Below are 14,564 nucleotides of genomic sequence, written 5' to 3' on the forward strand. Positions count from 1 at the left end.
TCTAACAAATCAACTTGTTAGTCAAAATATTAGGTTATTGCTTATGTGGAGGGATGTCCTCGCACACCTTGGTTGGTGAGAGTCTACAGCAACTGCTTAGCATCAGATCTGCAAAGAGTCTGGCTGTTAATTCTGCCTTATCACAATTATCTACTGAGTACCTGCTACACAAGGCACATAATACAGGGAAGACCTTGATAAAACTAATGCTTACTTGCAAAAGGTCAGATGGGTCTAATGAGGCAACTAGCAAGTTTCTGTCTTGCCAAGAATCATTACTGGTAGGTTGTTTCCTGAGGAAACAGCTGGCTTAAGTGCCAACCTTTAATATAGCTGAAGGAAGCGAAGCATTCAGCTAAGCATTCACCTTCTTTAAAAATAAAAAGCAAATACACAGCCTCTGAAGAATCTGAAGGATATAGGAAGGGGATAGGCATTCAGAGTATAGCTACTGCAGAGACACACAGCTACGCATGCCAGAAAGCTCCATTTAAGAGAAGGCAGAAAGGATAAGGGCAAAACTACAAAGCTTGAGGAATTAACATAGTGAAGTTCTGGGGAAAAAAAAAAAAAACAAACAAACAAAAAAAACCAACAAAAACCAACAGCATGAAGGAATGCATTTTTTGGTTCTTGACTGACTGGCTATTTATGTTGCAAGGAATATGCCTGTGGAGTGATTAAGTCAAATAAACCTGTTCTCATTCTGTAAATAACTAATATGTCAAAGAAATACCTATTTTATAATGAAAATAGCCATTCAACTGGAATACACTTAGTACAGAAAAGGCAAGAGGAAGGAAGGTGACAGACAGTGCATTATTTGGATCTTAAAGGTTTTGTATTTCTTTTCCTTTAGACAGGACTTCTATATGACCAAAGAGAACTAAGTACTTTATTAGAACAGATGTACTGCGGATTGTGATTTGTTGTAGAACCTGGACATTTTTAGTCTTAAGATTATTTCACTTCCAAAGTCTAAAGTTCACTTCTGGTGCACCTTTAAGAGTTGACCTCATGCTCATGTCTCAAATGGATTCAGTTCTTACTACACACTCCATTCATTTTCAACTACACCAGCAAACAGGCTAATCACTACTATTATTTGGTGCATGAGAGACTGACTCTTTTTGCACACCACATCTCTTCTGTCTAATTCTTGTAGACTTTCGTATTTGAGTTATCCTCAAACTACTGATTGTTCCCAGGATTTTGCCTGAGCTTTTTCAAGAAGTAAATTCTATAAATTTATTACAGATATGGAAGGATGACAAACAAGTTTCAGTAATTGTCTTGATTCCCATGGCAAGGTATCAGGACTACAGATAGATTCTCTTTTTCAGATACCTACTGTTTCTTCTCAAACTCTTCCGGGCAACATTGCTAAGGATTTATTAAATTATATAATAATCTGCGAGAAGTAACCTGCTGGTATGCCATTCTAGGCAACAAGCAGGCAAAAGAACACATACACCTCATCATAGCAACACTTGGCTTTCCAAATTTGTGGGTCTGTTAGATTCTTTTGTTATCAGGAGAGAGACACACACATGATACGACCTCTACCACATGAGGTGAATTTATGCATATACACCATGTGTCTGATGCCTCACTGGGGAGCCGTGTTTACTGTTCATTTGTAGAATTCGTGTTTTACTGAAGTGCAACATAGGTGGTACTTTCGCAAAGCCAACATATTTACTAAACAGCATATTCACACAAGCAGGTCAGTTTATACACTGGAGAAACTGTTCTTGTGTGCACTAGAAACATGCAAGCAAAGACAGCAGCCTGAAGCAGGTCACTACCCTGACCAGAACAATTCCTTCAGCCTGCAGGCCACCCTCATGGAAGAGAGTTGTAAGGTGCATGCTACAGGTGTTGCTCTAAGCACTTAGGCCAAGCACTCCCTGCTTTCTCAGATTCAGGACCAGAATTCAATTACAGCTTTAAATGGATAAAAAAAGCTAAGAACAAAGTAACAAAGGAAAACAAGAACGCAATTGCTATGATAAAAATAAAAATGTGTTTTCCTGTCTTTTACATGGGAGAGAGAAACAACCGCAAATTGAATTAAAGATAAAGTTCCTAAAATCTGCTTTCAAATACAGAATATGTCGGTGCGGGATCTCTGGTCACAAGCCTTAGACACCATTATGGAATACACTCTGCAGAACATTACTCTGGAGGCACAGAAAAAAGAGAAGTGGAAGTCTTACCCCTGTGGTTCTTGGACGGTCTTGTTTTCCACTTTCTGTTCACACTCTTTTATCATGGAGCTTAAAATAACCTAAGACATATAAGGAAGAAATGTACATGACATTTTTTCTTTTACATTAACACTTCGTATGAAATCTACTCTGCAACTAATTCTGATATTAGTAGAACTGTTTGAAAAGTTTCTCTATTGTTTTTCAAGGACATTTAAACTCCAGCTATCTGATAATGCCTTGTGGCTACTTCAAGGAACAAAATGTTTTTGAAATAGTTACAGGAGTTCAAGACTCCCTCCTGCTTCCCCTGGCTTTTAAAAATAATATTTAAAATATTCTTTGAAACCCTTTGTCGGGGTTTTGTCCTTTGACGTGGACAGTGGGACAGAGTGCACCCTCAGCAAGTTTGCTGATGACACCAAGCTGTGTGGTGCAGTTGACACGCTGGAAGGGAAGGATGCCATCCAGAGGGACCTTGACAGGCTGGAGAGGTGGGCCCGTGCCAACCTCATGAAGTTCAACCAGGCCAAGTGCAAGGTCCTGCATGTGGGTCAGGGCAATCCCAAGCACAAATACAGGCTAGATGGAGAATGGATTGACAGGAACCCTAAGGAGAAGGACTTAGGGGTGCTGGTGGACAAGAAGCTCAACATGAGCTGGCAATGTGCACTTGCAGCACAGAAAGCCAGCTGTATCCTGGGCTGCATCAAAAGAAACGTGGCCAGCAGGTTGAGGGAGGCGATTCTGCCCCCCTACTCTGCTCTCGTGAGACCCCATGTGGAGTACTCCACAGTTCTGGAGCCCCCAACATAAGGGAAAGAGGGGGAGAAACTCTTCAGCAGGGCCTGTTGTGATAGGACAAGGGGTCATGGTTTTATAAAATGGAGGTAGATTTAGATTAGATATTAGGAAAAATTTTTTTTTTTTACACTGAGGGTGGTGGAACTCTTGCCCAGATTGCCCAGAGAGGTGGTGAATGCCCCATTCTTGGAAACATTCAACGCCAGGTTTGACGGGGCTCTGAGCAACCTGATCTGGTTGGAGATGTCACTGCTCCTTGCAGGGGGGTTGGACTAGATGACCTTTAAAGGTCCCTTCCAGCCCAAACCATTCTATGATTCTATGATTTATTACATTGATAAGATGTGGCCCAGTCTGTAGATCTGCACCACTGTATTTGAAACAGTTTGGGTAGCAGGTGTCATATACCCTGGAATGTTTCAGAAAGTAGCATTCAAATCTGCATATGAGTCTAACAGGACTACAACTCTTACTGCTTAACTTGCTGTCTTTTATTTGCATAAAATATTATGCAAGTACTTCAACTCAAGAGTACAGAGGTACAAGACAAATGCATTCAGAATTTCTGTAAAAAAGCAAGCTTTTATTTCTGCATCAAAAGAAAACAAATTTCTAAGCACAGTGGCCAGAAGTTTTGTTACTTAGCATTTCTACCTGTGCATTAGAGCACTTCTACATTTTTGTACATCCATCTGAACCTAGATGTTCCAAATATTAACAATATGAAGTATCAAGGTAGAGAATAATTCTGCAAGGACCCTGAATTATTTGAATACTGGGATGGGGCTCCCATTCATTGCACAGCTCCCTCCGGGAAGGTTGCATAATTCTTGGATGAAGTGGAGCAATTCTTTCCTCTTCCACAAATTAATTTGTCTTAAAGCTCAGGGTTAAACGGAGGAAAGGCATAAATATAGTATCGTATGGCAATTTTACATTACAATATTGCATTTACTGCTCAAACCTATTGCTTGGCTTCTCTTTGTTTGGTCATAGGACTGACTATGAAATCATTTAGATCTCCTTTAAGAGAGGTATTTTAGAGATGTAACTCTGTATTTAGAGACATTTAAGACATAACATGCTTAAGTATTATAAACAATATTGCAGATGGACTAAGTATTTTTATCAAGTACTGATTGTATCTCACTATCATGCAAGTCAAAATCCAATTATTTTGAAAATAAATAGAAGGCAAGTGGAGAAGTGAGAAGAAGGGACTTAATATGGAATTAGAGATACCAACAAATTATCTGAAGTGTCTGCACAAGACGAAATGTTTATTTTAAAGATAAGAAGGTCTGTCTTAAATGCCCAACTTGCACTTTTGTTTATATGAATGAAACAAAGGCAAATATGAGGAATAAGTGGTAAATGCTGCCTGACAAGATCACAAGCCAATTCCACAAATGTTACATTTCCAAGATTGAGTACAAATTCTCTACTGATGTTAGAGCCGCAAGAGCTAAGGCTCTGAATGAGAAAATGTGTTTTTGTAACCAACGTGCAATTTGAATCATAAATAACATCACAATGACCAAAATAATGAGAAAAGAGTTAATTCTGTTTGTGCAAACTTCTAACTATTTGAAACAGTAAATCACATTTTCTTCAGAAAGCATAGTTTTAAGACAGAAGGCTTGAAAGACAGACTCTAGAACTAACTAGGCCTCAGAGGCCTCTATCATGGTGCCTAAAAGTATCCTCTGGTAGCAGGGAGCTGATTAAGCACCAGATTTTCATTTCTACAGTAAAAGATGTAGTGAATTTTGTAATCCACTGGAGCAGAAGTAAATATTTTTAAATTTATGTTTCTCTGGCGACAAAAATAAAACACTTGGCATCATGCCTGAAGCTAATTAATCACAGTGATGCAGAATATGGTAAAGGAGGATCGAGAGCTGTCTTTACTTATTTATTTATTTTTAATCCTATTTAAGCCCTTCTCTGGCTATAAGACTCAAACTCAGTCAAATAAGCTCTTTTGTTCTAAATCAGGGCATCTTTTGATCTGACTGTGCCCTCAAACCTTAGAAATTGCACTAAATACTATACAAAAATGAAGTATTAGTATTTGTATCAGTTATCCCATTAGTGAATATGATAGAACAAAGAAAATGGAACTAAATCCAATTTTTGCCTACTGCAGCTTTCAGATATATTCTTAGACTTCCCTAAACACAGTACATCTCCCAGCTCTCTCTGAACACAGAGTATCATTGCCAGATCTCCTCCAGTGCTGCCTGTGGTAAGGAAGTGCAAGTCTGTTGCCTTTGACTGATGTTCAGGTCACTACTGTCCCTTCTGACTCAGCCCTCTGATGTCAGATTCTTTCCTTTTAGGTCTGAAAGTTCCTCAAATTAATTCACCTCCAGTTCCACATACCGTAAATTATATCAAATAATGTAACAATATACAGAAAAGAATAAGACTATAGACTATTAGACTGAAAATATAACTTGAAGAAGGGATTTTGTTACCAAGTGTAAAAACTTACAACTCCTAGAGAATATAGTCATCTCAGTCACTTTTGGAAATGTAAGGAAAAGTAATTACTTTTCTCAAGTACAAAGTAATCCATGAAAGCGCAGTATTAACCTTCAAAAACAAGACAGATGTTCCTTTGTACATTCTGATTAAATCTTTTCCTTCCTCACTTGAAACGTTCATACCATCAGGATTTTCCCAACATGCAACTAAAACCACATCTTTTTCTTTCAGCTACTGACTTAATATCTATGTGTTTCAATCCCTGTTAGTGTTTATCCTCTTCAAGTATTTACAAAAAAGTACATAGACATATGGCCAAGATTTTCAAGTTTCTCAAGTCAGCTTTTCTTGCTAACTCTTCTCTTTTGCTACTTTCTGTAAGCTCCTTCTACCAGAGAAGATCTTGTTAGCTCCCACGTTGTCCTGTCTGCTTATTATAACTTGCTTTTTACAATTCACAGAATCACAGCATGGTTGAGGTTGGCAGAGACCTCTGGAGGTCATCTGGTCCAACTCCCTGCTCAAGCAGGGCCACATACAGCCAGTTGCCGAAAATTGTGTCCAGATGGCTTTTAAATATCTCCAAGGATGGAGACTCCACAACCCCTCTGGGCAACCTGTGCCAATGCTCAGTCACCCTCACAGTAAAAAAGTGTTTCCTGATGTTCAGAGGGGATCTTCTGTGTTTCAGTTTGTGCCCACTGCCTCTGGGCCTGTCACTGGGCACCACTGAGAAGAGCCTAGCTCCGTTCTCTTTGCACCCTCTCTTCAGATATTTATATACACTTACAAGATCCCCCTGAGCCTTATCTCCTCCAGGCTGAACAGTCCCGGCTCTTTCAGCCTCTCCTTATAGGAGAGATGCTCCAGTCCATTCATCATCTTTGTGGTCCTTTGCTGTACTCTCTCCAGCAGGTCCATGCTTCTATACCAGGGAGCCCAGAACTGGACACAGTACTCCAGATATGAAGTACATCCTATGTATTTCAGGAGTATACTTTCCTCACCCTTGCCTATCACTTCTTTCCTGCGCTCCACCAATTTTCATCTGCATTTCCTTAGATATATTGTGGTCATTGATTTTAATGTATCCTTGTTTTGATGAAAAAATAGACAGTAAAGACATTTCCTTTTTCTTCAGTTTACAAAGATCTATGTTTCTACATACATTTCTGACAGGTGAGTATTTCTCTGCAGAGGTCCTCAACCTAGAAATACATTTTTTAAAGAGCCACTCTCCTTAACCAATACATTTCAACTTCTGCTGCCACCTGCATACTCAGGTAGTAATCACAGCTGCTCACCTCATGCTCTGGGGAGAGATGTTCCATGTCAGTTCGTAAACACTTAAGTCCTGGTAAAAAGTGATTGACCATTAAATCCTCCGAAATAACTAAAACCCAAGTTATTAAGGTATTATAAGGATTGTCTTCTGAATGATATAATTTTTTTTCTGTCCTGTGATAATGTTATTCTACTGAACACAAGGACAAGCTGCAGCAGCAAAACCCAAGAAAACAGAACAGCATTTGGCACTTCATGACTAATAAAAAACAAAGAAAAATCTTAAAACCGATTTAACTTAATGTATTTCATACAGCCATACCATTCTTTTCATATTTTTTCTTAATTTATTGGTTAAGATCAAGGGCTTTGTTTTAACAGGTTTGTGTTTTGCTTTTTTTTTTTTCCCCAAAGTATCTATCAGTTCCACTATATTTGGTCTGGCTGAGATAGAGTTAATTTTCCCCACAGCAGCCCCTCTTAGTGCTGTGCTTTGTACTGGTAGCCAGAAAGGTGCTGATAACACACCAGTGTTCTGGCTACTGCTGAGCACTTCTTGAACAACATCAGGCCTCTCTCCAACATTCCCCCCTCACCAGTAGACTAGGAGCGGGCAACGTCTTGGCAGGGGACATAGCCAGGACAGCTGACTCAAACTGAGCAAAGGAATATTCAGTACCATATGATGCCTGCTCAGCAATAAAATCTAAGAGAAAGGAGGGGCTGGGGGGAGAGGGGCATTCACTATTACGATGTTTGTCTTCTGCAGCAACTGCTACAAGTACTGAAGCCCTGCTTCCCTGGAAGTTGCTGGACATTGCCTGTTGATAGGAAGTAGAGAATAAATCTTTTGTTTTCCTTAGCTTCCACACATGGCTTTTACTTTACTAAACTACCTTGACCCACAAGGTTTTTTCCATCTTATTTTCTCCATCCCCTATCCTGTTGAGGAGTGGCAGAGCGTCTTGGTGGGCACCTGACATCCAGCCAAGGTCAACCCACCACATCCGCCTTCTGTGAAAACCTCTTATTTATACTAAGCAGATCACGTTTTACATCACACATTCAAAGACAAACATGTTATTTCTCAGGTATTAATATTCTCCCCCCACCAAAGAATTAACAGCTAAATTTCCCCTAAAAAAAAAAGGATACAACAACAGGAAAGAGCACTGTAGGCTTCAAACAGGTGGGTAGCAATGTCCAGTCTCTTCGAATCCACAGACTGCTGGTTGTTAACCAAGGCTAACTTGTGCAAGTGTGGAATAACAACTGTAAAAGTAAATACTGCCATAAGCATTTGAAATTGCTTTCCGTAGACATGCTTAGCATTAAACAGTTGCTAAGTGGCAATCGCAGGCATGTGAAGCATCACACATCAGCATAGAAGAAGAACTGCAAATAATGGCTTGTGATGGGACCGCCCTTGTGGATCTAACTGATCAACTCAGACTTCAAATAGAACTGTGGTAACATCACCCAAAATAAAAAGGTACCTCAGAGTACCTTTGAAATAGTAACAGTTTACAGCAAATATTTAGAAGTTATAAATAACATTATTACTGTCCTGCTGCTAAAGCTGTCTACAATATGCTTCTATTTTATAAATATAGCTGATAAGCTTGTGACAGGGATATGCATGTAATGAGAAATCTTCACTGACTATAGAGAAAACCTATCTAATGAGTTCAGTGTGCTAAACTAGATGCCTGCAGTTGGGAGGCTTGATAGCTCCTCATGTTCTGTTTACAAGTATCTCTAAGACAGTCTAACAATCGACTTTGCTCTTCTATGTGCTTTACATTTCAGGGCCATGAAAAAAGCTGTTTTATTAATCTGGGATGCACTTACAATTAAGATGTGTGGAATACTTGAAATTTATATGCCAGCAGAGGGTGAAGGAATGAGGGAGGGGAGGAGAGGAAGGCATTTACATGTCAACTAATTAAAAAAAAAAAAAAAAAAAAAAGAAGATAACTTCAAATTTGTTCCACAGCAAAGTGACCAGTCCCCTCCAGCTCTGAAATCATTCATCACTACGTGCTGGTGTTCTGTATACACACCAATGTTAGGTAAAGTGAAAATTATATTAGCCAAGTCTTAAATACTGGGACATATCAAACTCTGTCAACAAGAGTTTTATCACTCTTTTAAAATGACAAAAAAAACCCCAACAACAACAACAACAAAAAAAACCCCCAAAAAACACCAAACAAAAAAACCCCAACCGAACAATATAACCAGCATATTATTAGCTTTGGGACAGAAAGAGGAAGACTGCATCTTCCCACTGACGCAACTTACATTCATCTCTAAATCTGGGCTCAGCATTAGGTCCAACTCTTCCAAATGTTTTTATGATTTCTGTATGTAAAGAATGTTGGTCTTGATATTGAGGGTCCTCCAGGAAAGATGCCAGCTGCATTTTCACTCTTTCCAGAAGCTGAAGTATTCCCAGAGAAATAAAAAGTACACAAAAGAATGAAGATGCTAGAAATCATTATGTTCAGTTCAGAGTATGTTTCTATTCAGATGATAAACCTTGGACCTCTGCTAATATACAGGGTTTTTTTTCCTGCACTCTTGGATGCAGCTCTACATTTTAAAGACTGTTAACAGCGTTTTAATCTGATCCATCAACTCATCAACTATAGACAGGTGCTTCCATATAGCCGGCTTTTCCTCCTGAAGTTTCCTTGGTTTTGATACTCGTATTTTTTTACCTGCTGTTAAAATTTCCCTCTTACTATTAATATCTTTGGAGTTTTCCTGTTTAATTAGAACTGAATTCACATTGGATTTTTTTGTAATATATGTCAATTAGTATTTTCTGCAGAGGGCAAAGATGCAGAAGTCGGCATCAAAAAAAATCAATGGAATTAAAAATATTTCTTCAGCTGAAGGCTAGAAAAATGGAAAATACAAATACATCTAAGATGACATAAGTATTGAATTTGCATTCAAAGTTGTAAAAATAACATTTTCTAATACGTTTTAGAAGGCGATATCACCTCTGTACTCTAAGGCTTATTATAATTAGTGCAATGGATACAGTAATTTTTGTGTGGTAACAAAACACTACTCTTCCCAAACTGATTATAGGCATGCATTCCAAGCTACAAAATTGTAACTTATCCACCTTCCAAGTCCTTGTGAGTCATCACTGACTTCTTACTCACATTTCCTCAAACACATTCTTTTAGAATATGTTGAAATTACAGGAAGAATGCAAGCTCTGCAAAAAGCTGTAAGGACTTTAAGAAGAAATTTGATTGTACAGTTATGTAAAAAAGAAAATACCGTATTTCTACCGCTTACACCAGAATCCTAGCTGTCTTTCAGAATTCTGATCTATTACCAAAGTTCCACCATTTAAAAACAGGAAGGAACTGCATATTGACATAAAACATTCTAACTATTAAATCGTCTTTATTTAGAAGGAAATGTTTTTATTAGTTAAAAGAGGATTGGTTTGTTTCCAAAAAAAACCCCAAAACCAAAACCACTGCAGAACTGGAAAGTATTTTGGAACAGGATATAACAAAGGAAGAAATTATTTATAAGCTGCTTTTTTTTTTCCCTCCAAGTTCATTAATAAATTACTGGATTTATAAAAAATCACCCACTACTTATGCTACAAAAACAACAGCTTGACAACAGCTGTCTTACCTCTCTCTGAGTAACAGTTTCCATTATCGTCCCAAAAGCAGGAATTGTTGCAATTCTTACTGAACTACAACAGAAAAACAGAGTCTTTAAGATGTTTTAAACATTACGAATAAATTAATTAAAAACAAAGCAAAATTTAAAAATTAGTACTTTAAGTTACATTAGTTTCTAGCAATGACAAAACAAAAAAAGCAGACCAGGAAAAAGACAGACAGGATTAACTCAAGGTCTCAATCTGAAACTCACAATTCAGGATCACTGGACAAGGTAACAAGGGCCGGAGCAACCCGCTTGTCAACTAAGGCTTCACTCATGCCTCGAAGAGTCAGCTGTAAACCAGTCAACATGCAATAAAAAACGGTTTGGTAAACTTAAGAACTGGGTTAGCTGTGACTGAGGATGGGCAGGCAGACTCTTGGGGTTTTTCTTGGTTTAGTCACCCACACAAGACATTAAAACGATTAAGACTCTGTTCATGCTCTACCATTTATTAGTAACAACCTGCTAGTGAGATCAGCAAAGCATCCCTCCTTAGCTTGAAAGAAATATCACATCAGAACATCTGATGTCTATCAGAAATTAGATACAGCCAAAACTATTTTGCATTTCAGTAATGCAGATGATATTTAATTAACTTTGCAGTAGTAAAGCTGACAGCATTACAGAACATGTTAATATCCAGCTTTCTGCTAGAAATGATGTAAGCAAATTTAAAAACTGAGAATATTACTAAGTATAAAAAAAACCATAAAAATTAAATTATATTGATTTAAGGTTTCTATTTAGAGTTTATTCAGTGGTTTTCAATTTTTGTTTAGCTAGAATATGAAACAGAACTGATGGTTATTTCTTCCTAAGTATTAAGAGGGATGCTAGGTATATAAGACAGTCAGGAAACTTACATTTCAGGGTCACTGGAGAGAGTAATGAGAGCAGGAACAACTCTCTGAGCTACCAGAGTTTCATGTACCCCCTTCACCAACAGCTGAATGGTCGGAGCAGGGGGGTATCACAGGTGATGCATGTAAAGAGCGAGCACAGTATCACGGGAAGAAGAACGGCACAACCAAGAGAGAGAAAGAAAAAACACAAAAAGCAAACCAAAATTAGAAGCTAAGCAAATACTGCTACACTAGAGCTTCATATATGCCAAGGCATGAAGAAAGCTGAAGTGGTCTGGCGATCAGCATAAACCTGACAAATTCAACAATACGACGATGTTTTCTCTGTTTACAGTGATTTTAAAACTGAACTCCCAAAAGTTTATCAAGTAATTATGTATTATAAATCAAATACTAACATAATTATACATATAATTATGTATAATTAAATACTAAAGCAATGGAAATTTGATTTTGATAGTTTAATCTAAATGCTGTTCCTAACTTAATGGAATGGTATTTATTACAGTAGGCGGCTGTTACATGCAGAACAGTTATCTCCAGCGAGGCCAAACGGGTGTAGTTTTCCCACACTGAGTGACACCTTTCAGACCTTTTACAATGCGACAAACACCACCGTCCCAGATGCCACTAAGCTTTCCTCAAAGTCATTCAGGACTATTTTACATTTAACTGCCATACAAGCAGTACGTATGTGAAACTTCCCAAGTTTCCCTTGCTGGTCTATGCAGATAGAAAATGGAGAATCCTTTGACTATCCATGAAATGTATTTTACCAAGTCTTTTTGCAAACTAAGGAAGAGATATTTGTGGCAATACATCCTAAATGTTAAAAGCTGAGATCACAGCGAAATTTATTACCCATAAATATGTGGAAATTGTTTGAATTTTGATGTTCCCAGGTGATTTTTTTTTCTGCATTACTTATATAGCTGTACACAAGCATACATTTGCTGTATATGTAGCAGATGCCCTTTACACGTTTTCCACATACAAAAACCTACTAATTTTCAAAAATGACGGTTCCAAACTTTCTCCATATTCAGCAAAACAGGGTTGTTTTTTTTTTTTGTCTGCATTAATAAAAAAGGGAAAACCTTGATATTTTCATTTTGTATCTCATGTAAGGAAGTCTGTATGTCTGCTGCTTTTAGGCGATAAACATAAAAACCTTATCAGTAGTTTCTGTAAAAAATTTGAAATGTCTTTTTAATATTTATCTATATTCTAATTACTCAAATTACATCATGAACTCAAATTAAATTTATGGTTTTGCCCCAGCACTGTAACAAGAGAACATTTAAGATCCATAGGGCATAGGGAAAGCAGTAGCTGTCACTATATAATGCAGTATAGAAAACAGGCAATATTTACGCCCTCTAACTAAAGTTTTACAGTCTACTGTTTGTTTGAGAATTCCTACTTTACCAACTCTGAATTTAAAACAAAGTAAATTGTGAAAGATTGGAAGGAACCTGACTTTCCAGAAGCCTTCCATACAAAGCAGTAATTTTTATTAAGCAATCTATGTGTGTGCACACATGCGTGCACATGCACGGGTACACACACACACTGGACATATCGTGGCCTTAGGGATAATATCTGGAGAAGGAAGAATGGGGAGAGAATTGCTAAGCTGTGTAAGAACGTATGCATTATTGCTGCAAAGCACCTGGAGGGGGAAAGCTGCAACTTGTCATTCAGACAGTATTAGGAATGTCAGTTCAACTACCACTTTTTAACATTAATACATTTCATGATTATTTACAGCAGGAACAACTTAAAAGTGCTGATGTCTTGAGCTTATAGTCTCCTCTTCAAACAGCTGTTAAGGACATAGCTCACTGTTTGTCTACGATCATCTTACTCTCATATACAGATATACCAACTTTCACACTGATTAAAATAGAGAATGCTTGCTATTTTCCATTTTGAACAAACAGGGACTTGAGTTTTCTTTACTAATCTTGATTTTGAGAAAAGTCTAGTGGCTTTATTTGAAAATAAATGCTTGGGATTTGTATAATTAGCAAACAATTTAGAATGATCTCAGCTTCACGACTATGTGGGTTGCCACACTTCTAATCATGGTAAAGCATGGTAAGCAACATCATTCTGTCTTAGATAAAATAAAACATGCTTTACAATTCTGAAGATAAGCGTTCCTAGGCTTGAACCAAACAGACCAAAGCTTATAACCGAACTACGCGCTTCATGTTCAAACCAGCAGCAATCAAATCTGTTTGCTTCAACATGCAAAGAGCAAACTACAAGCAACAGAAACAGCTGGATGGGCAAAGCCCTGTAGCAACATGTAAGGTTACAGTTAGACAGAAAATGCAAATTTTTATCCTGTTTTGATTCCTCTAGACCAAAGTGTGATCAATACTTATGCATACTAGACCTTAGAAACGGTAGCACAAAGCTTCCTGCCCCTGAAGAAGAGAAGGGGTAGAATGGCTCCAAATCACATCTGTGTCCTTCCAGTCCTTAACAGACTACGATGGTTTGGTAACACAGTCTGGCAGGCTCAAATCATGGCAGCTTCTGTGCTGCTGTACAGACCACTGTGCTGCTCAGAATCTTTACAGTTCTCATACAGCTGTCCTGCAGGTGACATACTCTCTCTCTTTTTATCTAATCACTAGGCTTTGTCATTCAGAAACCTCTTAGATGTCAAAAATTCCTTGAATGAAGGAATCTTCCAAAAGTAAACCCAACTATTACCACTTCTTTACATGGGTGGCTTCCCAAATTTACATATCATCATGTATAAATATGTATGCTATGGCTATCAAAGGAGAAGCAATATGACACTTTTTTCAAGTGAGAGAAGCGTCTACAACAAAGTTGCCTAAGCTTTAGTTAAAAAAACCTGTAGTATACTAGGAAACAAGCAGTCAAATACTATGCAGAACTGTAAAAATAATCCACATGCCATTGAATTTGAAAAGAAACTGCAACCAAGACAACAGCCTGGTATAACTGAGGTCTTTCACTTCTTTGGATAATGCTGATAAAAATTAAAAAAGGTTATTATTATGAATGTAAAACATAACCAGTGTTGGTTTTAGATTAAAAAAATACAGAACAACAACAATGCAAAAATATTTTAAGGGTGACCAAAAATTGCCATCTTTTTTTCTTTCTGAAGGGAAAGGAAAAATAAAAAATAATAAAAAGAAAAATAAAGGAAAAAAAAGAC

General features: G+C 37.7%; 1 protein-coding gene across 7 annotated transcripts in view; it reads right to left on the reverse strand.

Annotated features, from left to right (window-relative positions):
• RELCH (RAB11 binding and LisH domain, coiled-coil and HEAT repeat containing) overlaps positions 1 to 14,564 on the reverse strand; it is an 86,697-nt gene that overhangs the window by 5,893 nt on the left and 66,240 nt on the right. For 4 of the 7 annotated variants that reach the window (XM_086740327.1, XM_086740332.1, XM_086740333.1 and 1 more), the window contains 6 exons: positions 11,360 to 11,442; positions 10,458 to 10,521; positions 9,093 to 9,231; positions 7,944 to 8,060; positions 6,809 to 6,897; positions 2,220 to 2,290 (listed from right to left, as the gene is read on the reverse strand). In XM_086740327.1, the coding sequence (XP_086596453.1) occupies positions 2,220 to 2,290; positions 6,809 to 6,897; positions 7,944 to 8,060; positions 9,093 to 9,231; positions 10,458 to 10,521; positions 11,360 to 11,442 (563 nt within the window). Of the gene's footprint in view, positions 1 to 2,219; positions 2,291 to 6,808; positions 6,898 to 7,943; positions 8,061 to 9,092; positions 9,232 to 10,457; positions 10,522 to 10,697; positions 10,787 to 11,359; positions 11,443 to 14,564 lie in introns of those variants that run through there. The other 3 variants (XM_086740328.1, XM_086740330.1, XM_086740331.1) reach the window with 3 other exon arrangements.

The sequence above is a fragment of the Chlamydotis macqueenii genome, chromosome 2 (genome assembly GCF_036417535.1).
Source record: "Chlamydotis macqueenii isolate bChlMac1 chromosome 2, bChlMac1.mat, whole genome shotgun sequence".
NCBI lineage: Eukaryota > Metazoa > Chordata > Aves > Otidiformes > Otididae > Chlamydotis > Chlamydotis macqueenii.